We start from the raw sequence: 14,590 nt of genomic DNA, 5'->3' as shown, positions 1-14,590 counted from the left end.
TAGAAAAGGTTCAGGCTATACAGTCTATTAAACCACCAACATCTTTATACGAGCTAAGGTCATTTTTAGGCCTATCCAGCTATTATAGGTGTTTTATAAAAAACTATGCCGCAATTGCTAGACCACTTACGGAAATTCTTAAAGGAGACAATGGGAAGGTTAGCACCAACCACTCCAGAAAAGTCAAAGTCGAACTTACAGCTACACAGCTGCAAACATTCGATAGACTTAAAAATATCTTAGCCTCTGAAGATGTCATGTTAAGATACCCGGATTACAAAAAGCCATTTGACCTAACTACAGATGCCTCGGGGCACGGCCTGGGAGCAGTATTGTCGCAGGATGGAAGACCCATAACAATGATCTCGAGAACATTGCGGGACAACGAACCTGACCTGGCGACTAATGAAAGGGAACTCTTGGCAATTGTTTGGGCTTTGAAAACACTTCGAAATTACATTTACGGAGTTAGGGACTTAAACATTTATACCGATCATCAACCCCTCACCTTCGCAGTGTCCGATCGAAATACAAACGCAAAAATAAAACGATGGAAATCTATTATAGATGATCACAACGCGAAGCTTATTTATAAGCCAGGGAAAGAAAATAAAGTCGCCGACGCGCTGTCGAGGCAAAATATAAATGCTTTACAGTCTCAAGAATCGGACATCGCTACAATACATAGCGAAGAATCACTGACCTACACCATTGACTCAACGGACAAACCGGTCAATTGCTTTAGGAATCAAATTATCATTGAAGAAGCAGATTTCCCTTCGGTAAGAACATTCTTACTTTTTCAGACAAAAACAAGACATGTTATTCAAGTGTCTGATAGGAGCACATTAATGCAAACGTTGCAAGATGTGGTAAATGCGGATGTAGTCAATGCAATTCACTGCGAACTTCCAGTGCTTGCCCTCATTCAGCATAGTCTCGTAGAAATGTTCCCAACTACAACTTTTAGGTATTCGAAGTACCTAGTCAGCGATATCCCTGACCGAACGGAGCAAAGGGAAATATTAACCACTGAGCATAACAGAGCTCATCGAGCAGCTCAGGAAAATGTTAAGCAAGTACTTCGCGATTATTTTTTTCCAAATATGAACAGGCTAGCAACAGAGATTGCTGCAAATTGCAAAATTTGTTCAGTTGCAAAATATGACAGACACCCTAAGAAACACATATTAGGTGTCACACCCATTCCTTCTTTTGCAGGAGAAATTCTACATGTCGACGTCTTTTCAACAGACAAGAAGCTCTTTCTTACATGTCTTGACAAATTTTCCAAGTTCGCTGTAGTACAGCCCATTGCTTCCCGAGCTATTGTCGACATAAAAGCTCCATTACTCCAGCTAATTAACCTCTTTCCGAAAATTAAAACTATTTATTGTGACAACGAACGGTCACTAAATTCTGAGACAATAAAATCATTGTTGTCAAATAATTTTGATATTCATATTGCAAATGCACCTCCATTGCATAGCACTTCGAATGGGCAGGTGGAGAGATTCCATAGCACCCTGACGGAGATCGCAAGATGCAAAAAACTTAGTTCTCAAACCAACGAGACAGTTGATGTTATACTGATGGCAACAATAGAATATAACAGAACCATCCATTCGGTGACAAACAAGCAACCGATAGAAATAGTCCATACATCAACCGCAGAAATGGAGGCGACTATTCGAAAAAAACTCGAAAAGACGCAGATCAAACAATTGGAACAGGGGAATAAAAAAAGGGCTGAAAAAAGATATCGAGTAGGAGACAAGGTATGGGTGAAATCTAACAAACGATTAGGTAACAAACTGACCCCACTCTATACAGAGGGTACGGTTGAGGCAGACCTGGGAACGTCTGTTCTCATAAAAGGGAGGGTGGTCCATAAGGACAACCTTCGATAAAATATTTTTCATTATTTTCTAATTTTTAATATTTCATTTAGGATTAAACTTTTGTTGCCGATACTAACGGCTTTATTGGTGGCTTCGGTGAAATTGACGGATTACTCGATGTCCAATTACATACCTGTAATGGACGGAGATGTAACTATTTGGGATGACTACGCGTACCTTGGACATACAACAAACGTGACGTCATACCAAACCTACGCCGAAGAAACGAGAGTGTTGGTGGAGTCGTTCAAACAAGAACATGTGAGGAAAGTAATACTAGCAGATATCGATAGAATTAGTACACTAATAGGGACATTAAGAGTTCATCATAGGTATGCTAGGAGCCTAAACATATTAGGCACTGCTCTTAAAGTAGTTGCAGGTACACCCGATTTTGATGATTGGGAACAAGTAAAATTTAGACAAAATCAGTTAAGCGAACAAGGAAATAGACAGATTGAAATAAATAGCAAACTCCAAGATAGATTAAATAAGCTCACTAACTCTTTAAACGAAATAAGCAAAATTGATGAATTAAATATTGAACACTTATTTGAAACTGTCCTGGCAAAAAATAGAATGGTAATTTCAGACCTTCAAAATTTGATATTAACTATTACACTTGCTAAAGCAAATTTAATCAGCCCCGTAATTCTTAATGACCTTGATATTGAGGAAATCAAAAACAAACATCTCACTAACATTAGTGTAACTGATATCCTAGAGGTGGCTAGCATTAAGGCTTTCCAAAATAACGAAATCCTACACTTTCTAATTAAATATCCTAATCCAAAATTAGCATGTAAGAAAATTAATGTTTATCCCGTTCAAAGAAAAAATATAGTTTTAGATTTTGAAAAGGGTAGCATAGTTGCGGACTGTGGTACAGAGTCGTATGCGGTTACTGGGTGTGATGTGGCGGTGAGCACAACATTCTGCAGAAGATCACCAACACCAAATTGCGCGCAGAACCTCATATCTGGGACACCGGCGAGATGCGGCACTCGTTCCAGTCATCTGGATCCACTGACAGTGGTAGATGATGGAATAATAATCATCAATGATGTCACCGCAACCATCACCAACAGGGTCAATCAAACACAAGTGGTTGCTGGCACATACCTAGCAACATTCGATGATGAGGTAACCATTAACGGCACCCTGTTCATTAACAACTATGGGGCATTGAAGAAGAAACCAATGGTTGCAGCTATCTCCCAAATCAACATAACAAGCCATCGGGAGAAACTAAGTCTGCCACTTCTACATGAGCTAAGCTTGACCAACCTACAAAACATAGGTCAACTTCGCTCCAACCTGGTATCTGGTTCCATCATCAGTAGTGGTGCTACTTTGGCCATAAGTGCGGTGGCAATCTTCATCATCTACGAGGTTCGTCGCCGTTGGAAATTAAAACATCAAGCCCAGCTGATTACAAGCCTTAAGACCGCTTTGAAGAAGTCCGAGGACGTCCATCACTTAGCTGAGGGAGGAGTTATGACGAGCCAAGCAAAATAGTGAGCGGAAGCAATTGCAACATAGTCACAGTAGCTGTGTCAGCTATTTAGTCGGTCTCACGGTCGTCCGAAATATGATCCTCCAGCTGAGGCGCATTGACCGCGGCCACCAGCGAGGCACGAGGCGCTGATTCAGCAATTCTTGGTTGGCTGTGGGCTTCTTTGGGTCTTTATAAGATATTATAAGTTTAGTTTCTAAATATATTTCGAGTCGGCAAGTTAGCCGCTAATAAAGAGAACAATAATTAAATATCCAACTTAAATAACTTATATTTACTAAATCTATTATACATACTTAGTTAAATAAAACATACAAAACATTATGAAATCTTTTACTCGAAAGTCACTCAGAATGTTTCAGCTTTTATCCAAAATATTAAATCATACAAAAAACAATTACCAGTAAATGGTATTTGATAAATTCATTGTGAAATTCTACTCTATTTAAAGGTATGAAAATTAAATGAATTATAATTAACAATTTGTTTAATTTGAATAGAAAAAGAAACGATTTATATATTTTTTCTTTATATAACAGAAGATTTCAACCATTTTATTCAAGTGATACATTCTAGCTTTTTAAGTGAAATGATCCTTTAAAAAATATGAATGCATATAATATTTAATCTTAAGGACAAGAACTCTTGTAATTAGTTTTAAAGTGAATAAAAATATTTAGAAAGCATATAGAAAGTTTAAAAAAAGTTAAGAAGTAGAGTTTTGTTTCCATTTTCAAAAGTCACAAATTTTGTAACCTGACCTTTTATCAATTAAAGGATTCATTGCGCAACTTTTGATAGTATATTGTCTTTCTAGTTCTCAAAACATTTGTAGACTTCAGTTGTCAATCGCTGTCATCTATCAACTTCTCTGACAACCAGTAAATGTTCAGTCAACAGCAGAAGCCATCTACTTCACATGTACAATGCATGTCAAACTGTGAGTTAGTTGAAATAGATTCACCAGCAAACACAGCCTAGAAAATGTGAAATAAACTCAAAAAAAAAAATATATACACTTGGATACAGCTAGCAAACTACATACAAGTATTCTCTGAATTCTCTTGTAGGTGGTGCTACAAAGCAATGCTACCTCACCGTCATCCAATCTTGTGCCTCGTCTTAACCTGCCCCGCAAAACCGAATTTGGTCCCCTTAACTTGGATTCTTTTTCAGCGTTACGCGTTTGTAGACGCTCACTGCATGTCATGACATGTGCAGGAAATGCGTTTTCTGACGCCGCAAGATTGGAGAAAAAGCAGGAGCTGCCGTTTCGGTTTTCGGTTAGGTTTACGGTTACGGTTTTTTGGTTATGCCGTGTGCCTTGTTACCAAGCATCAGGCTCCTTCTGTGTGCATCAAGCGCAGCGCCATAAATATTTAAATTGTGTGCCACCTCCGCCAACTCCTACACCAACTCTTCTTCTCCGTGCACCCTTTTGCCAAGTGACTGTCTTGCGTGTTGCTCGCCGGCTTATTTTTTGACAGTTATCGATTCGCTGGAGCTGACGTCGCCACCGCTGCCGCTGCCACCTACTTGACTCCATTTCGGAGACGTTTTATCTTGCCAGAACTCTTGCAATTCATTTCCTAAAATATGCATGCGCAACTGGCAAAAAGAAGTAACAAGAATACAAAAAGAAACATATATATAAATGTATGTATATATAACTACATATATAAAATCAAGACGAAGCGTAGTAGCGGCATCATTACATGGGATACATGCTGTCAAAGTACCCTACACCCCCGACCCCGCCCCCTCTCCAAAAACACTCTTCCCCTCGTTGGTGGCAACCAATCTCAGTCAATATGTAGAGAACGAGTAGAGAATAAAGTAGAGAGTTATGCGGCATAAGGATTGCCTCCCGCCTCCTTCTTCTCATTCTTTACCATCTGGCACTCATTTCCTCAGTTAAGGCAAAAAAAAACTTTCAGGCCATGTTCGCCAACTCTTTGTGCATGTTTAACTTTTTGGTTTGGCAGCCATACCCGAACACCCCTTCCCTCTTTACTTCTCCACTGTACGCCCTCTTCGCATTGCCTTTTTAACCTCTTGGCTTTGATCAAAGTGACACTTAAGTGGTGCTAAAACTTCAAATGCAATGCCTCGTACTTATATACTTATAAACATTTATGAGGTCATATTTGACAGCGATTGCAAAGCAAAAAGGAATATTTTGGTAGTACGTCAAGTCAATTAGTAAACGCCACAGAAATTTACATACATACATATTCTTTAACCTCATTTCGCTCAATTTGTGAATTGCAAAAATAACATTTCTATTCTAGATTTATTTTGAAATTTTAAAATTATAAAAAAATTTTTGTAGACAATATTTCGTTGACTTAAAATAGCTTTACAATAAAATTTTTATTTATCTCAAATATACTACTTTACTTTTAAAGTTATCTTTAAGTGGCGTACCTAAAGCATAAATATAGAAAAGATGTTCAAAGTGACACTGAAGACTTTTAAAGTCTAATACTTAAATAACGCAAAAATTATTCACTACATAAAGCGCATTCGAATGAGGAAATCATGACACGTTTTACACGCACTTTGATAATTTAAACTAAAATGTTATATTATTTTATGGACAATATTGTTTTTTATTTGATGATAATGTAAAGAAGATGGTCGAATTCAGGGATTCATACCGTTTATTAAACCTATTAATCCTTTAAAAACCTAAATAAATAGCACGCTTATAAGTATATTTATAATATTGTAATCTACGTAATGTTCACTCTGAATGAAATTTTTAGAAAACATGTAAGAGATTTTCTCCTTTTAAGTCAATAGAAACCACTTGTGTATTTATGAAGTTAAAAAAAATAAACACCACACATTTAACCTCTTTGGCCAATCCATCATATACATTATTTATTCAAATGTCAATTAAAATACATTATAAATTTATTTGGGATTATGGGTTAATAAATATTACTTTCGACTACGCCTCACTGCCCTCTATGCAGGAGAAAACCTAACTACCGAACACATTCTGGACTCTTGCCGTTCTTTAGAGAGCATTTGCGTCTTTCATATTAGAACCCTAACCCCCTCCAGCCTTTTAAATAATTCTCTTGTAGATAATATCCTAAAAATCGACAACTTCATTAAAGATTAAAGAAGACAGTTTTCTTTAGTATACACAAATTCATATTCAAGAAGACTAAAGAAATATAGACAGAGATCAAATTGTTGAGGTATGCCATTCATATTATTTTAGATTTGCTGCATTAAACGCATTCACTTTGAGTGCGAGACTGAAGAGGTGACGTATTTTAATGGAGTTTTTTTGTGAGAATGATTAAGTGCTAGCATGACTAACTATGATAACCCATCGAAAGTTTTATGAAACGAATACCCTTACCATATGACTAATCAACGTGCAGAGCTTTCTCCACGGGGACTTTTTTGGGGCTTCTTTTTTTGTTAGCTTTAAGCAGTGCGTATGGCAATTTTCGTTCGATTAGCTTTTAGTTTCCAGCGATAAGTCCATCAGTCAAGAGGTCTCCACAAAGAAGTTTTTCGCAGTAATTTTTCAAAGAATTCGTTACCAAAAATGCCACCACCACACGATCATCCACCACGACGTGGTCCAATTATAAAAGTGCAAATAGCACCACCATGGCCCAGACGTCATCACCATCACCCACCGCCAGTTGTTGTGGTGCAACAGCCACCACCACCACCACCCACAGTGGTCTACCAGCAGGCACCACCGCCTCCACCGACAGTGATCTATCAGCAGGCACCACCGCCACCACCACCGGGTGGTCATTACCACAACCCACCACCATACTAGGATGTGTCCCAAGATGTTGATGAATTTACAGGAAAAAAATATAAAATTTTTCCCCATAGAATAGAATGAAAATTTCAATAAAATGTATTGTATTAAACAAAAAGAAAGTATTTAATCTAAGCTTATCATGATATTTGATAAGCGGGTCTATTGCAGACGCAGATAAGGTATTGATCCATATATGTATGCATATAAACAAAAATATAAACCAAACACAATTAGAAATCTTGTAAAAAGGCACCTAAATCTGTCCACCTATCGAGGTAAAGTGAACGTTATCGGTAAAATGACTAATTTCGCTTATCTAGCATTGGTTGGAAATCGAGTAAGCCCCCCCTTCTAGTATCTGCTATCTATGTATGATTGATGGGCCTTCCTGCCTTCCAGTGGCTATCAGGCGACAACAATTCTCATTCAACAGTCGCTTTGGTTGGACAGTATTCAACAACGCGTCGAGCTCTGAAGAAGGTTAGAGCAAAGCACAGAGGTAGAGGAATCGCTTGTATTCGGTTTAGTCATGCGACCCTACTATGAAGATCCATGTGGCTGTCCTCCTCGTCATCACCATGGTCGTCCAAATATCGAGATTGATGTTCTCCCCAGTTGGGGTGGCTCATATTATCCGCCGCCGCCTCCTCGGTCCGAGGTCGTCGTCGTAACGCCAGCAGCCACCTATATGCCCGGACAACAGATGGTATATCAACAGCCTCAGCCATATGGCCAGATGAGTGGCATGTCCATGGGCTCTGCCGGCTACTATCAACAACAACAGGGCTATCAGTATCAATATCAATATCAATACAACAATCCACCATATCCTCAATGGTAGGAACTCCTTAAGTGGTTGGAAGTGCTCGACAGACATACAACACAACAAAAAAACAAAAACAACTTTTGTATAATGATAATTTAAAATCAATCACAACTCGACCAAGAAATCATAATGTTTTAATAAATAAATATTCTAATCTATAAACATTGAAAAACGCAATTTGGCAACAGATAAAAGATAACATACTTTTTCACTTCAGTCATTATTTATTTAATGAGTTTTACCGTTGAACAAAATAAATTAGAAACCAAATAAATTATTGATAAAAGTGTGCAAAATAAAACGAATGGTTTTATACAGTATATTAACATAATAGTTTTTTAGTGATGTGATAATCGGTAGCAACTCGACTGACATGGTTTTGATCCAAGGAATTAGAACTCAAATTAAAACATTACATCGATTATAAGCTAAGTTTATTGTTGACTTCAATAAACAACAAAAAAGTAAAATTATATATTTTAAACTTAGCGTGGATTAGTATCTAAAATGTTTAAAGAAACAAATTAGGTTTGCAAACGTTGAATTTAAATTTTATAGCCGTTAAATTTCAGATTTACAATTATAAACCGATAATAGGAAAGCAATACAATAGCAATAACTATCAAAATTAAATTGTTTTTCTGATTTAATAATTTAATAATTTGGATATAAATGCAATGCTAATGTATTAACTTATAATTTTAGTAAAATATTTGCCAAGCCTCGCACAAATAAATAGTTCGGGCTATGAAGCTCTGAAGCATTTTAAGTTTAAAACTTTGGGTTTAAAAATATAATCGTATCCAATTAATGTGCTACAGTTGTTTAAAGAAAGTAGACAACTGAAATGTTTAAGAGACACAAACTAAATTTAATAATGAAGAATATAAAGCATTGAATTGAAGCAATCCCTTCGCCTAAACGCAAACTTCAAATAAACTTTCACTTTAATACTTATTAGTGATGCCACTTAAAATATGAGTCTGCAAGTAAGACCATCGAATTTATATTTCCTTCACTTTTTAGCACATTGGAAAACTGTTTCTTATTACTTATACAATATTGTTTAAAAAATTTTTAATTTTTATTAAGGGAAAGGACACTTTTTGGAATGAGTCATTGAAACCTTGAACTTTGTTGCTGATGAAATACATAATTAGAATCGCCATTTCTGTTTACAACCGCAAACTCATTGACTTTGAATGCCGCCCAACTTCACCCCCCGTCTGCATGGAAATTTGACTTATCAATAATTTATCGAAGACATTAAGTCTTCACCTGACAAGATAGTAGACAACTAAGCCTTTTTGCCAAAACCACACAAACAAAAATAAAAATACCCGAAATGACTACAAGTTGGCTTAAATAGTGTAGCAAAATGGCCAAAACTTCAGTTAACGCCCAGGGCTAGCCAAGGAAACAACTACAGCGTTTGGATACCAGCAAAAGAGAAGACAACAGAAATGCCGCCACCATACTACTACGAGGAGGAAGGTCGTCGTCATCATCATCATCACCACCACCATGGAGGACCACCCATTGTGGAGGTAGATGTTGGACTACCAAGACTTCCACGTCCTGTCATCGATATTGAAGTTGGCGGCCGCTACCCACCGCCCCCACCTCCAGTTGTGGAGGTGATCACTCCAGCCGCTGTCTACCAGCCACCTCCACCGCCGAGACCCATAATTGAGGTCGATGTGGTACAGCCTCAAAGACCCTTCATTGAATTCAATATAGGAGGTCGTCGTCCTCCCCCGCCCCGCGAGGAGATTATCATAGTGCAACAGCAGCAGCCACCACCCAGATGGTAAAAGGACGACCCTTTCGCTCATGTAGACTGACATTGTTTAATGGAAATCAACAAATCAAATACAAAACAAAAAAAGGCTTTAAATAAATACAAACACTAAAGTGGAAATTAAATTTATAAATTATTATATTCACGAGTAGATTCCGTGTCTGTGAGTGTAATAGAATATTTATTTGTCATTTGTTAATGGCATAAATACAATAGCAATAACTATCAAAATTAAATTGTTTTTCAATTGACATCAAAGAATAAAAAATAAAAACGACAACAACTAACAAGAGTGGAAGAACAATAATTGTTCTGGTTATGTGTGTTTCCTGGTTTTTTGGTTTGCGTTTTGGCTTTGTTTTAGGTTAATTATTTTGATATAAAATTTTGCACTTTTTGCCAGTCGATGTGCATTAATTTGAATAGTTATTATCATTATAATTGTGATTGCCACTTGCATCAACTAATATTTGCATTTAATCAAGTAAATGAACAAACTGAATAAATACACAAACTCGTCTTTGATATCTACCACTCGTAAATACTATTCTAAACCATTTTGAAAATACATACAAATGGTTTGTTAATGTGTGCTATTATTTAATAAAGAGGCTTTGATTTAGTTACTTTCAATAAAATGCTCAAGTATTGGAAATATGTAATGTTATCATTACAATGTGTCTTTGTCTTGGTATTAATAATAGTATTTATTGTTTGATGACAACATCCATTTGGGCTCAAAGTTATGTGTATGCATATTTGATACACTGACTCACTGACCCTCTCGCGATATGTCTTCCACACTCTTTCGCAAAGTTGCCATATTGGGCAAAACCTTACCACCAGGTTACCATATCATTTCCAACAAAAATGAGAATCTAGATCGTCCATTTTATATGCATAATATTGGTATATTTATTCTAGTGGACTTAAAACTAAAATCCTGCGAACTGATTTATTTTTTTCAATCAAAAATTTTATTCCGTATTTAATAGTTAAAAGGTTTTTGGGTTTATGTTTACTGTGATAGAATTGTATGACTAAATCGGTTTAAAAATAATCTAAAAAAATAAACACAAAATTGAAACAAAAAATTCTAAAATCGTTTTAATAATTTTTATAATCCTTTAGTAAGTCATTTTCGAATAATATATGTTTGAGAGCCAGCGTACAAAAATTGTAGAAAAAAACGTAGAAATGTTTTGCAGAATATTATTTGATGACTTGTTTCATTGGGCTGCTAACAAATGATTAGACTATTTATGTTGGTTATATTGGTACATTATGCATATAAATACTGTTTATGTTCGTAGAATGAATTATCCACAAACATTCGTCTGCCATAAGCAACACAGGGTCACACATTTGTATATTATTAAAGTCTATCCATTTTATGATAAGGAAAATAAATAAATGTATTCAAGAATATATTTTCTTTTACGACAAATTTTCCCCAATTATCCACGAGCTCTGCACTTGGATTTGAAATGAATTTCAATTTTATGTAACTATTTATGCATATATCTATTTATAAACCTATTTTGAAATTCCAGAGCACAGAAAAATTGTGAACTTTTACTACAACAGCAAAACATATGTACCTCCATAAGTATATATGTACATACGTTGTACAGATATTTACTATGTTTAGTAAAAACAAACCTTTTTTTGTAATTGTAGTACATATACTTTGATACAATGAATAATTCTTAGTAAATGCCAGACCAACTTATCATATACTCTCACTTCTTATTTTCTTCTAATGTAAATAAAATCTCTGAACTATCCTATAGATTTCTTTATTTTTATAGCCAATTTTTCACCATTCTGGTATTATGATTTCATTTTAAAAAATTTTAGTTCATGTCCACTCCAATATTTTGTGTAATTTCTTATCTATTTCCTTGTAATATTAAATTATAGGTAAATATATATATATATATATATATATATAAATATAATACTTTACTAAAATTTAATAAATCGCAAGTGTCTATGTTAACCCTTGAACTTAACTGCTTAGACATCAGTATAGACTGAAATTTAAAGTAAAAATTTTCTAGTCCAATGATCATAGCATTTACGAAAACCCTGACCGAGGCAACATGAAATATTTGGGGGAATGCTATAAATGAGTCACCTTGATGGCAGTAATGCCCCCCTGTGAGTGTTGAGACAAAGCCATTTTGAGTACATTTAGGCACGTTTGGTTAGTGAGTGAATCACCTGATATGGTAGAGCCATCCATTATGCCACTAGCAGTTTCTTCGATTAGATATCAAAAGGATTTGCTTATCATTCGATATAAATTGAAGACTTTGAATGCATTGAACGCAGTATCGCACAAACAAGCAAAGTAGAAAGACACACAACTAGAAACAATGTCGAACGTAAATATAAACGTGCAAATGGAATGCAATTGCGATCATTATAGGGGAATTATTGGAAGTATATGTTATGGAATCACTGGCCAAGCCCGTCCCTGCCGAAGCTGTCGCCGCATGATGAGAAGGAAGCAAGTTGTAGTGGTGCCAACTCCAGTGGTCCAGCCAATGATCCAAGTGGAGCAGGCTCAGGTGGCAACCCATTATCAGATGCCAGTACAACAACCACAGATGGCTGCCACGGTGCTGCCACCCAACTATGCTCAGGCGGTGGCTGCCCAATAGAGCCAACAAGATTTACAATCATTAATAAACCAGAAAGCTTGTAAAACAGTTAAAGCATTGAAAAATGGCCAAGTGTTTTAAATGTCTCAAAATAAATGGGGGAAAAAAAGGGGGGAGCGAATACATATACATACATACGTAGATACATTGCCAGCGAAAAGCAAAAAGGGCAAAGGCCAAATCCCAGCGAGTTGCAGTTAAATGAAAATTAATTGGCTAACACAGCTCTAATAGTGTGTTGCCAACTACTTTTTGTGCAATTAAAACAAATTGTATCCAACAGATACAACACACAGAGAGAGTCCTTTCCCTCAACCTCACCCACACACCACGTGGTCGTCTGTTGGCCTGGTTAACCAGTTTGCGGTTGATGTTGAATTGTCTGTCTGTGTGTGTGGGAGTCCTTTCCAGGAAGGATTCTTGGGGTAGTAGCCCGTTACATAGGTAAGGGGACGCCGACCATCATCATAAAACTTTTCCGCACATAATAATTCATGTTAAACTTGCCTTGTCCTTGCCTCCTCCATCTAACCAACTCTCTATCTCTCTCTATATATATATATCTCTCTCCCTCTGTTTCTCTCCTATCTCTGCCCTGCTCTGTAGCATTCTCTTGCTTTGTCTTTGGCCCTTTTGTTCTTTCATTCATTCATTCATTTATTAAGCCGTTTATTCATTATTATAAACAAAAGCCACAACAAACACCTAGATATAAAACAGATTTTAGAACACAACATTTTCGAAGCTTTCCTTTTGGGCAAATTTTTATAAGCGAGAGTATGATAAAAAAAAGCTAAATCTAAGATCATTAAAACACTTATCAAACTATCAATCATATATAAAGCATTTGTTGTTATTTTACTTTCCAATTTCTACATATTTTATGAAAAAGTTGTAGTACAGTTTTACAAATTGTTTCATAAGTTTTATACATCCATATGAATTTTAACAACAAACAGAATAAAAATGAGATAGCAGTTAAAATAGAATAGAACGAAAATATTACTATTCACAGTACTTTAAAAAAAATGTTAAGATTTATTTCGAATCGTTATTAAATTCAAAGTTGATTGAGCTCATTACTATTGGTTTGCAGATTTTAAGGCTCTCGTTCCATAAGTAACTCCATAAGACCAGATCTAAGACCCGTTTTAGCCTGGACTTTCAGGATTACATAAGAGGATATAGTCTAAACATTAGAAACATCCTATATTTCGGCCATAAACTTGTATATCAACCCGTTAAAATTGCACCATCTAAGGCGCCGTACTTTTAAACCGGCATTTGCATTTCGCCGCTTCATTGAGCGACCTATTTTTTGACTTCTTTTCTTTTAATGTTTTTTCTTGTTCAGCTTAAAACAATGAACATATATTATGTGATTCAGAACAACAATGGACTCGAAGGAAATGCACGAAACAGGTAGAAATAGAATGAAGGAGTTTCGGCAGACGTATTGCATGGCGTTTCCGACAATTTAACAGAACCAAGGCCTTGTTGTATGTCTACCACTAAATAGGGCATAGACCGACCACTCCAGTCGTCTCTTGCCTCATTGTACCCCTTCCATTTTAATGACGATGACGAAAGAATTTGATGTTGGTCTTAACCCCCTTTTGGGATTTTCTTTTGTTTTCTATGCTTCCTTTCGTTGTCCTTCACATTGTTCTCTTGGCCCTTTTTTTAATTGTGTTTCCGGTAATTTACAGTTTATTAAAAAATGTCTAGCTTTTGCTTAGGCCAATCCATTGACTCGTGTTTCAAACATTATCAACATCAATTTGAGCAGAAAGCAAATTACATTAATAACTAGATTCAACTACCCGACTCCCACTTCATTTTCAATTTCTCTTGGTCTCCTGGCTTGTCAGGTCTCAATCAGAACATGCAAACATCTCTCGGGTATTCGATGTCTCTGTCTTTCTCTTTGTTTGGATTTGTGCTTTTGCTTTTGGACTTTACACAAAAAAAAAAATTGTACAATGTTTAACAAAAAAAAAAAGCAGAAACCACAAAATACTGAAACGAATTTCCCAACTTGCCACGCCCCTTAGCATATGTAAATGTATATATGT

General features: G+C 36.1%; 4 protein-coding genes across 4 annotated transcripts; all 4 read left to right on the top strand.

The window, feature by feature from the left end:
• The first annotated feature begins 6,926 nt into the window (after positions 1-6,926).
• LOC6641772 (leucine-rich repeat extensin-like protein 3) lies at positions 6,927-7,306 on the top strand. Its single transcript, XM_002064503.4, has one exon. The coding sequence runs from the start codon at positions 6,989-6,991 to the stop codon at positions 7,229-7,231; it is 243 nt and encodes an 80-aa protein (XP_002064539.1). The 5' UTR covers positions 6,927-6,988; the 3' UTR covers positions 7,232-7,306.
• Positions 7,307-7,674: 368 nt separating this feature from the next.
• Positions 7,675-8,207, top strand: LOC6641636. Its single transcript, XM_002064504.4, has one exon. It carries the CDS (start codon positions 7,749-7,751, stop codon positions 8,058-8,060), a length of 312 nt encoding a protein of 103 aa, XP_002064540.1. The 5' UTR covers positions 7,675-7,748; the 3' UTR covers positions 8,061-8,207.
• Positions 8,208-9,435: 1,228 nt separating this feature from the next.
• On the top strand, positions 9,436-10,095 carry LOC6641637 (leucine-rich repeat extensin-like protein 3). The gene has a single exon (XM_002064505.4). It carries the CDS (start codon positions 9,509-9,511, stop codon positions 9,857-9,859), a length of 351 nt encoding a protein of 116 aa, XP_002064541.1. The 5' UTR covers positions 9,436-9,508; the 3' UTR covers positions 9,860-10,095.
• Positions 10,096-12,200: 2,105 nt separating this feature from the next.
• Positions 12,201-12,580, top strand: LOC6641638. Its single transcript, XM_002064506.4, has one exon. The coding sequence runs from the start codon at positions 12,228-12,230 to the stop codon at positions 12,513-12,515; it is 288 nt and encodes a 95-aa protein (XP_002064542.1). The 5' UTR covers positions 12,201-12,227; the 3' UTR covers positions 12,516-12,580.
• Positions 12,581-14,590: the final 2,010 nt, after the last annotated feature.

Source organism: Drosophila willistoni, assembly GCF_018902025.1.
Source record: "Drosophila willistoni isolate 14030-0811.24 chromosome 2R unlocalized genomic scaffold, UCI_dwil_1.1 Seg200, whole genome shotgun sequence".
In the NCBI taxonomy this organism is placed as follows: Eukaryota; Metazoa; Arthropoda; class Insecta; order Diptera; family Drosophilidae; genus Drosophila; species Drosophila willistoni.
The sequence above is the reverse complement of the archived record's forward strand: the minus strand, read 5'-3'. Positions and strand labels throughout refer to the sequence as shown.